A 17,065-nucleotide genomic window follows, 5' to 3' on the forward strand; every position below is an offset into this window, starting at 1 on the left:
TCTATATGGACACCTCTACTGGAAGGGACTGTCCCAACTTTGATACAGAGAACCTTCCACCATGGCCACCTGTATCAGCTACAGAAATTAAGAACCTGGTCGCCCAACTACCATCAGGCAAGGCCCCAGGAGAAGATCTTATCCCAGCAGAGGCCATCAAGAACAACCTGGATTTCTGGACCCCCATCCTAGCCTCACTTTTTACATGTATTGACAACCATGGCCAAATCCCCAAGGATTGGGGGCTTGCAATCATTGTTCCCATCTACAAAAAGAAAGGGAAAAAGGATGATCCTGCGAACTATCGACCAATCAGCCTCCTTAACACTATCAGCAAGCTATATGCTAGACATCTACAATGGAAACTCCAAGATTGGTTGGAACAAGAAAGCATATTAGCTGAGGAGCAAGCTGGATTCAGGGAAGGTCGATCCACCATAGATCAGTGCCTAGTGCTGCAACACCTTGTGGAAAAATATTCCTCTCAAAACATAACCTCACTATATGCTGCTTTTATTGACTTTAAAGCAGCATTTGATTCCATCTCGCGAGTTAAGCTTTGGGAAAAACTGGAGAGTTCTACAATTGATCGCCGTCTACTATATCTAATACGCCAACTTCACGAAAAGACCACACTCAAAGTAAGATGCAACCCACAGGGCCACCTCACCGAGGCTGTTGAAACATGCAAGGGTGTCAAGCAAGGCTGCATCCTGGCCCCTTTGCTGTTCAACTTCTATATAAACTCCATAGTGGACCAGCTTCAAAACATGGACTTCCACCCCCCAAAACTGGCGGGAAGACACATCTCCATCCTGCTTTATGCAGATGATGCTGCTGTCCTCTCTAGAACATCCATTGGGCTCAAAAGAGCTTTGAGAGCATTAATACAACATTGCAACACAGATCAGCTCCAACTCAATTACAATAAAACCAAAATCATGGCTTTCGCTAATAGGCCCAGGACTTACTCTTGGAGCATAGATGGCCATAAAATTGAACAAGTTACATCCTTCAAATATCTAGGTGTAGTTTTCCAATCTAATGGTAGCAGAAGAGCTCATGGGGATCAAGTATCCAACACCGCGCAGGGGAGCTCAATTGCCATTCTTAAATATCTCAGGACAAGAGGGGGCCACTTCACACCGGCAGCGCTCAAGCTGTTTGAAGCCAAGTCATTAGCCCAACTCTTGTATGGGGCTCAGCTGGGCCCCTTCCCCAGTTTTGCCCCATTAGAGGTGGTTCAGTCCAAGTTTCTGAGATCGGCCTTGCAGGTCCCTAAATGCGTTTCTAATGCCACCCTGCGACTAGAGACGGGCTTTATGAGAGTGGAGGCCAGGGTGTGGATGGCCATACTTAACCTCTGGCTCAGACTGTCTTGTGCACCCCTTGGCCTTGCCCCACTAACCATGGAGGATGACTTCCAATCCACATGGAAGCAGGCGGTAGCATCCAAAATCTCCTCGTTGGGATTTTCTCCAGGTCTACTATTAGCTATGGATTACAATCAAGCCAAGGCACTTATTAAACAACGTATCACAGACACAGAGCGCCAACTAGATCTGGCCTCGGCTCCAACCTTCCTTGTCAGTGAAGACAGCAGATACCTTGCCTCCCCTATGGCATATTTAACATACTTAGAGGTTCCTATTCATCGAAGGGCTTTCACCCTGGCCCGATGCCACGCTCTCCCATCAGCTGTACTCGAGGGCCGCTACCGGAAGATCCCTTTCCCAGAGAGACTCTGCCCCTGTGACTCGGGTCATGTGGAAACAATAGAACATGTGCTCCTTCAGTGCCCGTTCTACAGGGATACCCGTGCCAGGCTTATCTTACCTCTAATAGACAAGCACCCAGGCCATTCAGGACAATTTTATACCTCCCTGCTACTTGCAGATACTAATTCAGCTACAACCTACAATGTCGCAAAGTTTTGTGCAGCAGCATACACAATCCGCCAGGGGATGACTAGTTCCAAAAGTCAACTGTGTGTCCAGTAATCTTCTTCCCTGAATCTGCAATTTGGTGATGGGTCTGGGCATTGTATGTTTTTACCCTGTTTCCCCTTCTGCTCCCTCACCCATATTGTGTTTTTAGTAGTTGTATTTATATATTTTTAATGTACCAAACATGCCAGGTTTGTATGGAAACGTGACACTATTTCCTGTGCTGGTCAATGACCGAAATAAATGTTTTTGATTTGATTTAGGTTGTGATGGTTTCTTCACTCCCATTTCATCATATTTCTTTATGCATTATTTATAGATAGATACATTATTTATAGAGGAATGTATAATGTGGAGATTAATAATTATAGAGATTACAGACAATGTAATAGGTGTTACATGTGGAATAAATAAATATGATCGATAATATAGATAATATTATATAGATGTTGTAAATAAAATTCTAATGATGGATAAAACTATAATTATAATTGAATTGATTGTTAATATGTGTATGCCACACCTGCCTTTAATAAAGGGAATGGGCAATGCTCATTAAAACAGCAATGAATGTAACATGCAATGACTAGTAATGTCAAAGGATCGTAGTAAGTTCTAGGTAGCACTTACTAGGTTTTCCTCTAACACTAAGTCCAGTCATGTCCGAGTCTGGGGGGTGATGCTCATCTCCATTTCTAAGCCGAAGAGCTGGCGTTGTCCTTAGACACCTCCAAGGTCATGTGGGCAGCATGACTGCATGGCATGCTGTTACCTTCCCGCCGGAGTGGTATCTATTGATCTACTCACACATGCATGTTTTGGAACTGCTAGGTTGGCAGAAGCTGGGGCTGACAGCAAGAGCTCACCCCGCTCCTCGGATTCGAACCTGCGACCTTTCAATCAGCAAGATCAGCAGTTCAGCTGTTTAACCCACTGCACCACTGGTATCATAAATACTTATGATATTTTAAGCCAAATAACCTGACTTGTAAACTTTAGCATTCATATTGTGGCACCATTGTCATATCATATATGCCCCTAGAATGCATCTTATTTGCCCGGAAGCTGCACCAGCCAGAGTTCTGCTGGTGTGCATGATGCTGAAGGATGATGTGACCATCCTCCTCTTGCCATCAAGCTACATTACAATAAGCCGTTATAACAAGGGTCCTTGCTACTGTTCATCATGTTACGCTGTTCATCATGTTACGCTGCCCTGTGCCGGCAGGACTGAAGACCAACAGGTCGCAGGTTCAAATCCGGGGAGAGGCGGATGAGCTCCCTCTATCAGCTCCAGCTCCTCATGCGGAGACATGAGAGAAGCCTCCCACAAAGGATGATAAAAACATCAAATCATCTGGGTGTCCCCTGAGCAACGTCCTTGCAGACGGCCAATTCTCTCACACCAGAAGCGACTTGCAGTTTCTCAAGTTGCTCCTGACACGACAAAAAAAATAATCATGTTATCCTCCCTGGATTCGAACTTGCAGCCTTTCAGTCAGCAAGTTTAGCAGCTCAGCAGTTTAACCCACTGCGCCACCGAGGGCTCCGCAATAAATACTTGGGTAAACAAATAAGTACCCCCCCCCCAGTGGTGCAGCAGATTAACCCGCTGAGCTGCTGAACTTGCTGACCGAAAGGTTAGCGGTTCGAATCCAGGAAGTGGGGTGAGCTCCCGCTGTTAGTCCCAGCTTCTGCCAATCTAGTAGTTCGAAAACATGCAAATGTGAGTAGATCAATAGGTACCGCTCTAGCAGGAAGGTAACAGCTCTTCATACAGTCATGCCGGCCACATGACCTTGGAAGTATCTACAGACAATGCCAGCTCTTTGGCTTAGAAATGGAGGTGAACACCACCCCCACAGAGCTGGACACAACTAGACTTAATGTCAAGGGGAAACCTTTAGCTTTATCTATGCCACCTGTCTATAATAAAGGGAATTGACAATGTTCATTAAAATAGCAATGAATGGAATGTTCAATGACTCATTAAGTTAAAGGATTTTACTAAATTCTAGGTAGCAAAATCAATAAATGCTTGAGTAAACAAATAAGTGTAAGTTGGTAGTGAAATAATGAGATTTAACTTTAATGCCATGATCTAAATGACCCTATTATTGGTTACCGTAACATATACATGTGAAGTGACAGAGAGTCCTTGTCTGCAAATCTCAGGGAACAGATAAATTAATATGAGAGATGACATTTTCTCAAGCTGACCTGCAAAAGTTTTTACTTGTTTTAATAATGATTTAATTCTATTTTAATGTTTATATTTTGTAGGTTTTTAAGTTGTATAATTTTTAAGGCCGTGAATTGCTTTGGGAGAAAAGCAGGGTTCAGATGATAGTAATAATAGCAGCAATAACAATAACCTCTTAGTGCCAAGTTGTAACCAAAATTGTGAGTTGCTGTGGAGTTTTTGCTGGAATGATGCATCATGGGATCACTGACTTCTCTCCTTTATCTAGTTGAACGGAGGAGGCGGGACAAGATCAACAACTGGATCGTCCAACTATCAAAAATCATTCCAGATTGCAATACAGATAATACCAAGACGGGAGCGGTAAGTGGAATGGGAATTGGAAGGCAGCAAGGAGAGAGAAAATAATAATGGGAGAGATATTTGGGAGTAGGCGTTGGCATCTATTATAGCCTGATTTGGGGGGGGGGGGATATTTTGCACAAAAATATTTATTTACTTATTTACCACATTTGTATTCCGCCTTTCTCAGCTTGAAGGCGACTCAGGGCGGTTCACAGTCGCAGCAATTTGATGCCTAAACAGTTAACATCCCCTTCTTCACCCAAGACTTTTGTACAAAAGTGATTTTGTCTGAAAATAAGTACAAAAATGTGTTGGTATGACCCCCTACACTAAAATAGCTGTGAGCAAATAATCTTGCAGGATTTTTTTTTGCAAAAATTTGCTTTCCTGAAAAATGAAAAATCATGCAATTATTTATATTTGTTTCGGGTTTTAAGGTGTTTTTTTCCCCTTCCATTTCTCATTAAGGATGAAACAATGTCTGTATATTCCATATGTTCATAGTTGATGCTTCTATCGGTACATAGAAGGTCTGGACATTTTGTTGGAGGCTTCTCACCCACAGGGACTGAGTTTTCTGCTCAATCCAAAGGTGTCCTGGCAATAAGGGTCTGTGTCTTGTGTTGTTCCCCAGAGCAAAGGAGGCATCCTATCCAAAGCCTGTGATTACATCCGTGAGCTGCGCCAGACGAATCAGCGCATGCAAGAAACCTTCAAAGAAGCTGAGAGGCTGCAGATGGACAACGACTTGTTACAGCAGCAGGTAGCCAGGGCCTTTGCCCACCATGGACCCTCACTCAATCTGTATTGTTAATAAAGGGACTGTGATTTCATGGGATGCCAAAACAGGCTGTATGGTTCCAGGATATGGCTCCAGGACATGGATACCATGACCAACAGAAAATGCTAGAAGTGTTTGGTGGGGATTGACCTTGATTTTTGGAGTTGTAGTTCACTGACATCCAGAGAGTACTGTGGACTTGAAACAATGATGGATCTAGACCAAACTTTGGCACAGATCCTCAATATGCCCAAATGTGAACACTGGTGGAGTTTGGCGAAAATGACATTTGGGTGTTGTAGTTGCTGGGGTTTATAGTTCACCTACAAACAAAGAGCATTCTGAACCCCACCATTGATAGAACTGGGCCAGACTTCTCTCACAGAACCCCCCTGTCTTGAAAGGAGGAGCCTCCCTCCAGTCTCATAAGCTCTCCCTCACATGCACACCACGCTGCCATGCGCCGAGCATACAATCAAAGAGCATTCTGAACCGCACCAATGATAGAATTGGGCCAGACTTCTCTCACAGAACCCCCCTGTCTTGAAGGGAGGAGCCTCCCTCCAGCCTCGTAAGCTCTCCCTCTCCTGCACACCTGCTCTCTTCTCCCTGCTTGGAGTCTCAGAAACAGCCCCCTCCTTGTGTGATAGGCTGGCCAATCACAACGGAGGAGGGCTTTTGTTGGGAGGATTCGCCATCTGTTTCCAAAAAGAAAGAGAAGGACAGGCGGAGAGATCTTCAGCCTTCTCTGCCGAAGGGATTCCTAAGACCATCTGAAACTCCCTCGCAACCTCCCCAGGAGTCCCGACCCCCAGGTTGAAAAATGCTGCTCTAGGGATTTTCTAGGTCCTTCAGGATGACTGTATAGTAATCTCTTGCAGAAATCATTATCCATGATTCAGAAACATCTCCCTCGCACATAAGTGCTTTGTGCCATATATGGTTTTCTATACTGCACTCCTAGATTGCCTAAAAGAGCAACATTCTACTCAACTATGTTTTCACACTTTCTTTCTTCCTTTCTTTCTCCCTCTTTCCCCTCTTCCCCCCACCCCTGACAGATTGAGGAGCTGAAGAATGAAAACGCCCTTTTGAGAGCACAGTTGCAGCAACACGGAATCGAGATCGTGGGGGACACCCCGGGGCAGTAGCCCCCACCTCCACCCCCCAGTTTTTTTTTTTTGCCATTGCCTCTTCATATGGGATTTCCCCCTGCGGTTCTCCTGCTCCTTTTTGTATAAAAGACCCCCCTCCCACAATGAACCTTGTCTCACATGGGGGTCAAATAAAGGGGAGGGGGACATTTGGGGGTGGTGCGGGGAGCCAGATCACACGGACTGTTTGGCCCCAGTCCTTGCAACTGCTCCCAAAACCCCTCTTGCCTTCCTGCCCCAAATACTCTTTCCTGTTCCCCCTTGCTGCCTCCCTCCTTTCCTTAGGATATATTAAGGTTAAACAGACAAAAATCTGCATTTTTATAGTAGATTTTTAACACAGGCTAGCCAACTTTTTCTGCCCCTCTCCGCCCTAATCATGAGGGCCAGGGAGTATTTCCCACTTTAGCTCTTCCAATCTGTCGGATCTCGTTTTCTCTCCGTTCCGAGACTTGTGCGGTTTCGAGTCTTGCTCCCGAGCGTCAGACGGACTGATCCATTTTGGTTATGGCCATGAACTGGGCAGGGGAAGGGGCTTGGTAACTCAGGTTTGGCTACCGAACTAGTGCTTTTGGCTTTCCTCTCTGCCTGTGTCCCCTCAGCTGTGAAGATATTCTCAGAAGATCTGGATTGCAGTCTGCAAGGGTTAAATCGCCTTGCTTTAAGGTGCCCTGGAAGGAGTGTGCATTCTGCATTGGAATACATGGTGTGCTTTAACTTGCACATCCCATGTGCCGATGCGCGGGTTGCATTCATTTTCAGCACTGACAGACTTCTGCAATAGTTAGTTGGGGCTTAATTTTGATTTGCGTCAACAAGGCTTCTTGCTGACTTCTATTTTGTGTCACAAACGTGGAAGATTGGCACTCCATTTTTGCCTCCTAGCTGTGTCTGTCCTTTCTCTCTTTCCACATCAGAATTTGTGTGTTTTTTTTAAAAGGCACAGTGGAAAATAATCCCAAAGCCTACTTCAGCCTCATCCCTCCTTCCCTTTCTTTCTCTCCTTGTAAGTATTCTTTTATTTTATTAGTTTCGAGGTGCGTTTGTATAGAGGTACGGTGTTTGTATGATAGTGGAAACCCAGGCCATTAGGAAAAAAAATTAGTGGTGGATTGAATTGACAACAGGGTTGCTTTTTGTGTGTTTTTTGATATTATGTAATTTTTTAATTAAACTCCAGCAGTGTTTTAGGATTTCAGGTCGAAACGAAAGAATCAGGAGATGCATTTTTAAAAAGTCGTAGTCTCCAATATTTTGTGTTCCCCCCCTCCCCTCCCCACCCCACACTTCCAAGAAAAGAAAAATAAGAGAAATGGTTGCTAAAATGATAAATAATTTTATTGTAATAGCAAGTACCTTAGGTTTGATTTTTTTTAAAAAAAAGGAAATATCTATATATACCAGACCCCAACAAAAATAATAATAATAATAATAATAATCCAGAATTGCAGCTGGATTTGTAGCAATTCTTTGTACTATTCAGTCCTGCTCCAAGCCTTTTGAATGTAAGGAGGAGGAGGAGGGAAGAGGTTTAAATCAAGGGAAAAAAGCAAATGGTATATATAAATATATATATAAAAGAAGATTAATGAATTCACTTGTGGAGTTTGATTGTTGGAAAAGTAGGAAATAATTCTGTTTATATATAAAAAGGAAAAAAAAACCTGCACAGAAATAATATCGTATGAAATCATTTAATGCTTCTGCAGCTTCTCTTTAAAATTATGTTCTGGGTGGGTTTAATAATCATACTCTCCAACATTTCGCAGATGACAACCAAGAAACATAAACTAGCAAAAGTTATTAATGAGGAGGAACCTACAAACAATAATCATCAAGTTTGCAGATGACACCAAATTGGGAAGGATTGCCAATACTCCAGAATACAGAAGCAGAATTCAAAATTATCTTAACAGATTAGACAGATGAACGGCCAAAACTAACAAACTGAAGTAAACCAGGGACAAATGCAAGATACTCCACTTAGGCAGAAGAAATGAAATCCAAAGATACAGAATGGCCTGACAGCAGTATATGTGAAAAAGATCTTGTAGTCCTTGTGGACAACAAGTTAAACATGAGCCAACAATGTCATGCGGCAGCTTTAAAAGCCAATGGGATTTTGGTCTGCATAAATAGGAATATAGTGTCTAGATTCAGTGAAGTCATGCTGCCCATTTATTCTGCCTTGGTCACACCACACTTTGAATACTGTGTCCATTTTTGGGCACCGCAATTGAAGGGAGATGTTGACAAGCTGGAAGGGGTCCAAAGGAGGGTGACTAAAATTGTCAAGGGTCTGGAGAACAAGCCCTATGAGGAGCTGATTAAAGAGCTGGATATGTAACTTTCAGAAGAGAAGGGTAAGAGGAGATATGATGAGGGCCATGTATAAATATGTGAGAAGTCGTAGGGAGGAGGGAGCAGGCTTGTTTTCTGCTGCCCTGGAGACTAGGACGCAGAACAATGGCTTCAAACTACAGGAAAGGAGATTCCAGGAAAGGAGAAGAACTTCCTGATTGTGAGAGCTGTTCATCAGTGGAACTCTGCTCCAGAGTGTGATGGAGGCTCCTTTGGAGACTTTTAAACAGAGGCTCAATGGCCATCTGTCAGGGGTGCTTTGAGTGCAATTTTCCTGCTTCTTGGCAGGGTGTTGGACTGGATGGCCCACAAGGTCTCTTCCAACTCTTTGATTCTAAGGAAAGGCTACAGGAGTTTGCTTTTGCCTACTGGGAAGGGCAACATTCAGTCACTTTTGTCCTGATGAGTTCATTGATGGCAAATTACTTTTGCGCTTTGAACTCTTTGTGCTGTAAATGAAATTAGCTGAAAACAAAGGGGGAAAGTTGGGAGGTGGAGAAGCTATTGACATTTTAAAAACATGCGAGAAAATAGGATTCATTGGGATTGTCTATGCCAAATCAGGAGACTTGGAGAGTACAGAATGGTTTGTTGAAGGCTTTCATGGCTGGAATCACTGGGTTGTTGTAGGTTTTTTCGGGCTATATGGCCATGTTCTAGAGGCATTCTCTCCTCACGTTTCGCCTGCATGTTTGGCAAGCATCCTCACTACCTCCTACAGAATGGTTTCCTTTCATTCTCCTCCAATCCACCTTAACCTTAGTTGGACAGATGATGACAAGCATGGGCAATCTTAAAGTTGTGTTTTTATAAGAGATTCAGCTGTGTACCCTGCTTCCAACTAAGAACAGACCTAACATATTAGGAATTCGTGCTGGAATTCAATTGGACATTAAGGAAACAAAACCAATGACATGAGATGATTTGCTTAACTTTAAAGTGGGTGGTGAAGACATCAATATAATTAAAGATGTTCTCTGCCTTGACTGATTCACAAATCAAAATGGGTACGGTAGTCAATAAATCAGAAGTCTAAGACTTGGAAGGGCAGACGTGAAAGAACTAAATAAGATTGTGAAGTGCAAAGACAGATCATTGAATACCAAGATATGTGTCATCACTGCCATTGGATGGGCAATTGGGGAGTGCAGGGGAGGGCCACTCCATGAGGAAGTCGCAGCTATATGCTTTTGCAACACTGTCAAGAGCTCTCTCTGGCACAGAATAATTTCTTTGCTGCCCTGACTGCTGCAAAGTAGGTTCTAACAACATTCTGTTGGGTTCATCCCGCATCTTTCTCCACAATCACTTTAGTCATTTATCCAAACACTTCATAGCCAAGAGCTCCTCAGAAAATCAAGGAGTCCATTTTCTGCTTCCAGTTAAAGTGTCAGTCACCCAAGTCATCTCCCTGTTCTGCAGATTGACCAGCACATCAACAGAATTACCAACTTTAGGAGCTGGAAAACCAAAAGGATTTGAGAAAACTGGTTTGTTCATCCAGGGAACCTGGATTTGTTCATTCAAAACCTTTTAATATGCCCTATTGACAGGGATACAGGCAGTCCTCAAGTTACAAACATCCAAATTACAAATGACTCATAATGAAGAACGAGGCTGAGACAACAGGAAATGAAAGATATATCTACCTCTTAGCATGGGGAAAAGGTGTCTTCACTGAAACTTTCTCACCAATTCTTGTTTTCACAAGAAGCTACGTTTTCCAAAATCCAGTTCTTACAGAGACAGAAAATGAGGTGAAAATTATTTATTTATTTACCATATTTGTACCCCACCCTTTTCACCCCAAGGAAACTCAAGAGTGGCCTTACACGTCGGCAACAATTTATTGCCATAAAAACAACATATAATTAAACATTTACATTAAAACCAAAAAATTAAAACATCTAACATTACACCAATTATTAAAAACCACGCAGCCTAAGATCGTAATCTAGAGCCATTCCAGTTGTCATTACACAAATTCTGTATTCATTTGTTGCACTACAATTACTATCCAAAGGTTTGGTTCCATAGCCATGTTTTTACTTTTTTCTGAAGGCCAGAAGGGAAGGAGCTGATCACTGGGGAGGGAGTTCCACAGACAAGGGGTCACCACTGATTAGGCCCTGTCTTTCTTCCCCACCAACTGCCCCTGCAAAGGAGGTGGAACTGAGAGTAGAGCCACCCCAGAAGATCTTAATCTCCGAGATAGTTCATAGAGGGAGATATGGATTGTTGTAGGTTTTTTCGGGCTATATGGCCATGTTCTAAAGGCATTTTCTCTTGACGTTTCGCCTGCATCTATGGCAAGCATCCTTGGAGGTACCTCACTACCTCTGAGGATGCTTGCCATAGATGCAGGCGAAAGGTCAGGAGAAAATGCCTTTAGAACACGGCCATATAGCCCGAAAAAACCTACAACAATCCAGTGATTCCAGCCATGAAAGCCTTCGACAATACAGAGGGAGATATGTTGGAACAGGTAAGTTGGGCCATAAATCTTCTTAACAGGGGCACAGATAGCAAGACAAACACCACAGGGGCCATCAGTCTTCCCTATGCTATCCACATATTAGATCGATCGATCTACACTTAAAATGTACCTGTTCTGACTGACATACAAATTCAACTTAAAAACAAACCTACAGAACCTATCTTGCTTGTAACTCGGGGATTGCCTGTATATACTCCCATCTTGGAGATAATTTAAAAAGGTACCCCAATAGTTCCCCAATGTTCACATCTTGGCTGCTGCTGCAATCAAAAATCTGGTGGACATAACTGGGTCAAGTTAACACACAACCCCTTTTTAGTTAACCAGGTTTCAGTTACACATTCAAGGTGAGTGGTTGTTCAGGATCAAACATCTCTTTTTAGCCTGACTTGACATTAAGACATGACCTGATGGAGTCCTATGAGGGTAGCCAGAAATCTGTTGGTTTGATGGTGAACCAGAAGGAGAAGTGGCCACAAGATGTCCCTCTTCCCTCCACTGACATAGCTCCTCTTGTTCACTATGTAATTTATTTATTTATTTATTTATTTACTGCACTTGTAGACCGCCGTTCTCAGCCCTAGGGCGACTCACGGCGGTGTACAACATATAAAAACAAATTACAATATAGGCAATATCACAAACAACAATAACAACATCACTATCAATAATACAATTACACTAAATCATTCGCGACGTCTCATCATAGAATCACAATCCAATCTCGTTTTCCATATTCCGTTCCAATCATCATTGCCAATTGTTGTAGCACTTAGTCAAATGCCTTCTCAAACAACCACGTCTTTAGTCTCTTGCGGAATGTCATAAGGGAGGGCGCCTGTTTGATGTCTACAGGGGGGGTGTTCCACAGCCGGGGGGCCACCACCGAGAAGGCCCTATCCCTCGTCCCCGCCAGGTGTGCCTGTGAGGCAGGCGGGATCGAGAGAAGGGCCTCCCCAGACGATCTCAAAGTCCTCGTGGACTCATAGGCCGAGATGCGGTCAGACAGGTATTTTGGGCCGGAACCGTTTAGGGCTTTGTAGGCCAACACCAGCACCTTGAATTGGGCCCGGTTGCAGATCGGCAGCCAGTGGAGCAATGCCAGTGTATATTTTGAACACATTTTTGGTTGACCAGTAGCACAGAACAAACATCAGGATTGTTTATAGCGCTTTACCAATGTCTATATCTTTGCACGTTTTTGGTGTGGTCGACAAACTGGAGAAAAAATCTTATGAGTGTTGTCCTTCACTACCTAGCGTGCTCAGTCCTATTGAACCTGTGAGAACTTCTGAGTTGGAACACATAGGATTTCACTGTGAAGCAATTGAAAACCATATCAAATATATTGGATTCCAAAATGGGTTAACATTTGGATGAGAATGATTTTATAAACACCGCTTACAGCTACAGCTCAAGGACAGTCAAGGATATAGACTTGTAACCTACAGGTTTTTATTTATTTATTTAGAGCATTTAAACCCCGCACTTCAGCTATAAAGACTCTCAGGTCGGTTTACAACACATTAATTTGTTCTCGGGCTTACAATCTATTGCACAGTCCAACAACAACAAAACATTTTTTTTGTGTCTTGGTTTTTTCAGCCTGTTCCTGGGGTTATTTGGTGTGCCGTTTCAGAAAATGATATGAGATAGATGTTACGAGCTGAGTGTCCTTTATTCAAAATACTTGATATTAGATATATTTTGGGGTGTTTTTTTTTCATTTTGGAACAATTGTCTTTGCATATATGTGCATAATGAGATATCTTGGAGATGGGCAGCAAGTCTAAACATAAAATCCATTTATTTATTATTTATTTATTTATTTCCGTCACTTTTACCCCGCCCTTCTCACCCCCAGGGGGGGACTCAGGGCGGCTTACAGAGAAAGGCACAATTCGATGCCTTTGTCACATATACATACATATATAAGCAGTTACAAATTAAAAATTAAAATCATCAATACACAACAATACAATAACACAATGGTAGACTAATCCTGAGCTCAGCGTTCGGAGTTTCGTAAATCCATTCCGTCTCGTCAGATTCCAGCTCGTCATCAGGTCTTTCTTTAGCTGCCAGGGTGTCCAAATGCCTGGTCCCATATCCAGGTTTTCAACTTTTTCCTAAATGAAAGAAGGGACGTTGCCGATCTAATCTCCCCGGGGAGTGAATTCCACAGGTGGGGGGCCACCACCGAAAAGGCCCTGCTCCTCGTCCCTGCCAATCTCACTTGTGATAAAGGCGGGGTCGAGAGCAGGGCCTCCCCAGAGGATCTTAGGTTCCGAGGTGGGACATTTATGTTACATATACGCCTTATACCTGAAGGTAATGTTATACGATATTTTAAATATTTTTTTGCTGAAACAAAATTTGTGTACACTGAATAATCAGAAGCAAAAGTGTCCCATATGGATAATTTTGGAGTATTTTAGATTTTGAATAAGTGATGCTCACCCAGTACTTCCTTTCGGGTCACCCCAACATATGGCTAACCTGTCATGGGATTCTCTTGGTTAGATTGGTTCAGAGGAGATTTATGGTTGCCTACTAAGGCTGAGAGAATGTAATTTGCCCAAAGCCATTCCGTGGGTTTCCATGGATGAGTAGGATTCCTGTGGTCCTAATTCAACAGCGTAGGAGCCCCTGGTGACGCACTGGGTTAACCCTTGTGCCGGCAGGACTGAAGACCGACAGGTCGGAGGTTTGAATCAGAGGAGAGTGTGGATGAACTCCTCCTGTCAGGTGCAGCTCCCCATGTGGGGACATGAGAGAAGCTTCCCACAAAACATCTGGCTGTCCCCTGGGCAACGTCCTTGCAAATGGCCAATTTTCTCACACCAGAAGCGACTTGCAGTTTCTCAAGTCGCTCCTGACATAGAAAAAAAATCCAATAGTAATGGCTACATTACACTAGTTTTCTTTGGAGATAGTGAGTTTCTCCTGAACTTCTGTACTAAGAAATTTTGGCTCACATTAAGCTGAATAATGAATGTTTACTGTATGGATTGTAAGGGCTAAAAGCTGTAGGTGATAATACTTGACATCATTCTACAATAGGAAAATACACAAGCTTGAATCAACAGGTGTATTCAGTGTTGTTCATATTTGCAATTGGAGAGAGGGTACTTTTGTTCTCAGGAATTGTGGTCTGAAATTCTTTGTTTACTAAAATAATAATAATAACAACGGGGACTCGGAGCGGCTTACATGAGGCCAAGCCCAAACAACAAATTACAATACAATAAAATACAAATTACAATATAATAAACAACATAACATTAAAGTATAAACCATATATGCATATAAATAATATACACAAAACATTAAAAAAAGAAAAGCAGTAAACCAAACATAATGACAGTGAGTGGGCCGCATGTACATAATATGATTTAAAACCTCAGGGTGAGATAAAGGGGCAGGAAATTTATTCCTCACACAATTCAGCCCTGCTTTAATGAGTATAGGTTGCTAGAACCCAGGTCAATAATAAATTGCCATTGCTTTCCTGAGGCTGAAAGAGTGTGGATTGAACCAGTATTTAAACCTGAGTTTCTTGGGAGACCTAGTCCTGCATCCAACCAACATACTGCCCTGACTTTCATGGTTAAATTTATAAGAATCCAAACCTGGATGTCTGAAAAGGTGAGCACTCAAAAGTCATTTTCCTGAATGGATCCCACTTCTTTTGCATTTAATTCTTCTCTTTTCTTAATTTCAGGTTCTTTCTATCCCATTTATGAAGAAATTTGCTCATGTTGGTAAATTCAGATCCAAATAGGGCCAAACGCAGTTTTCACCTTGTCCATACTCTCTAATATTTTAGCTAGGACACATGACCAAACAACACAAGAAAGTAACCAAGATGGCAAAAATTATTAATGACTAGCCGTCCCCTGCCACACATTGCTGTGGCCCAATCTGTGTATATGTGTTTTGTGTGTGTGTATATTTGTGTATATGTGTTTCGTGTGTGTGTGTGTGGTTTTGTGCATGCATTGTAATGTATTTTTGGGTTGTTGTTTTTTACTTTTTAAATACCTTTCGCTGTGTTTTTCAGTGTTTTTATGAGTGATGGTCACTTGTTGGCCTGATACGTGTATTGTGTCCAAATTTGGTGTCAATTCGTCCAGTGGTTTTTGAGTTATGTTAATCCCACAAACGAACATTACATTTTTATTTATATAGATGAATGCACATGAAATGAGAGTCAGCAGCAGTTTGCTTTTGACTGAACCTACTGGAAAAAGCAACTTTCTGCCCTCGAGTTCAAATGACTTTTGCACTTCAAGCTCAGTTTACAGCAATGAAAGTAGTGAAGTCAAGGCAGCTGGAAGGTATACTAGCCATTAGGCTTGTGCACAGATTCAGTTTGGTTGGTTCCCTTTGGCCAATCCAGCATGTTTGGCTGGCCACAACAGTAAGGGCTCAGCCACCGTAGGGTTTTTTGGGGTTTTTTTTTTTTTTTTTTTTTTGGCCAAAACAGGCAACACGGCAGCGGGTCACGGCTTCTCCTCTGCTATTCGGCATCACGCTGCAAGTGAAAAGGTTTCTTTGTGAGCCTTGCCTGTTGGGCCAATCAGAACAAAAGAATGCTGTGATGTGTCCTACACAAGCGGTGCCTATTTAATGGGCCATCAATAGAGCAGAGGAGAGCTTCTCAAAGTGTATCTAAAAGCCTTATTGTCTTCCTTGCTACCCCAAGCATTTCCACACACACACACACAGATTCCCTCAATGTGCAAAGATTATTTTGCATGCTCGCCTTCCTTGTGGTGGGAGTATTCTTGCCAATCCTGCACCACTTGCCCCATACAAGCCACCAGCTCCTTTTTCCTTGTTTGGTCTGCTGCTATACTTAGGGCGGGGTGGCCAGCCAACCACTCCACCCCCAACCGTCCTGGGGGTTTCCTTCCCCCTCCTCCCCTTTCCTTCATTGGCTCTTTGTGGGGTGGGGTGCCAAGCCAACCACTCCGCCCCTGACCTGAAGTCACCTTCCCTTTGTCCCTGAGCCGTTCTATTGCCCTTTTTTGGGGCTGCCATCACCGCCTTGCTTCTTTGAATCAGTGAAGCTGATGGCTTGCTCTGAACCACTAAGACTGAAAATAATATGCTCCAAAAACATGTCGTCCCCTCCCAGATTTCCCACAATACATACACAATACAGACAAGACCCCCCCCCCCCCCCCAGTTAATGATAGAGGAGTGTTTTTCTAATAAGGGGACAATGCTTGCTTGCCACTGCTGGCCTCTTCCAGTAAGTTTTGTGAGAACAAGAAACGCAAAAACTTTAGAAGAAGTTGCTTGCTGTTGGTTTTATATTAGCCAGGAAGAAAGTGTAATAGTGAGGCTGTGACTCTGGGCTGTGATATGTGGAAGTGTATCTTTGGCATTTGGCAGGAAAGAATGGTGGGGACAATGGGGAGATACCTTTTAGGGAATTTTTGAAGATTTTATTTCTAAAAGGAAAATAAATTCCTAAAAATCAGGGGATGACCCAAACGTTAAGAATCATGGTGGGCTAACAGTGGTTGATGTTGACCTCCAATTCTGGTCATTTTCATCCTGATAGCCCTAAAAATGATGGGAAGGGGAGCACAGGAAGCCCCCCATTGCAACCAATGGGCCAAATCTAGCCTTATTTTTCCACTGTGGAATGAAAACAATTATTTGGCTACCCACCCATTTTCGGGAGGCATGTGAAAACGGATTTGGGGGTCTTCTGAAATTTGGACAGCAGAAACGGACTGAGGTTCAGCCAAAAAGCACAAGACT

General features: G+C 43.0%; 1 protein-coding gene across 2 annotated transcripts in view; it reads left to right on the forward strand.

Moving 5' to 3' along the window:
* LOC137095099 (upstream stimulatory factor 2-like) overlaps positions 1-8,022 on the forward strand; it is a 37,913-nt gene extending 29,891 nt beyond the window's left edge. For both annotated transcript variants that reach the window (XM_067461340.1, XM_067461341.1), the window contains 3 exons: positions 4,418-4,512; positions 5,129-5,257; positions 6,337-8,022. In XM_067461340.1, coding sequence (XP_067317441.1) covers positions 4,418-4,512; positions 5,129-5,257; positions 6,337-6,426 — 314 coding nt within the window. In that variant the 3' untranslated portion in view covers positions 6,427-8,022. The remainder of the gene's footprint in view (positions 1-4,417; positions 4,513-5,128; positions 5,258-6,336) is intronic.
* The last annotated feature ends 9,043 nt before the right edge of the window (positions 8,023-17,065 follow it).

The sequence above is a fragment of the Anolis sagrei genome, chromosome Y, assembly GCF_037176765.1.
Source record: "Anolis sagrei isolate rAnoSag1 chromosome Y, rAnoSag1.mat, whole genome shotgun sequence".
In the NCBI taxonomy this organism is placed as follows: Eukaryota; Metazoa; Chordata; class Lepidosauria; order Squamata; family Dactyloidae; genus Anolis; species Anolis sagrei.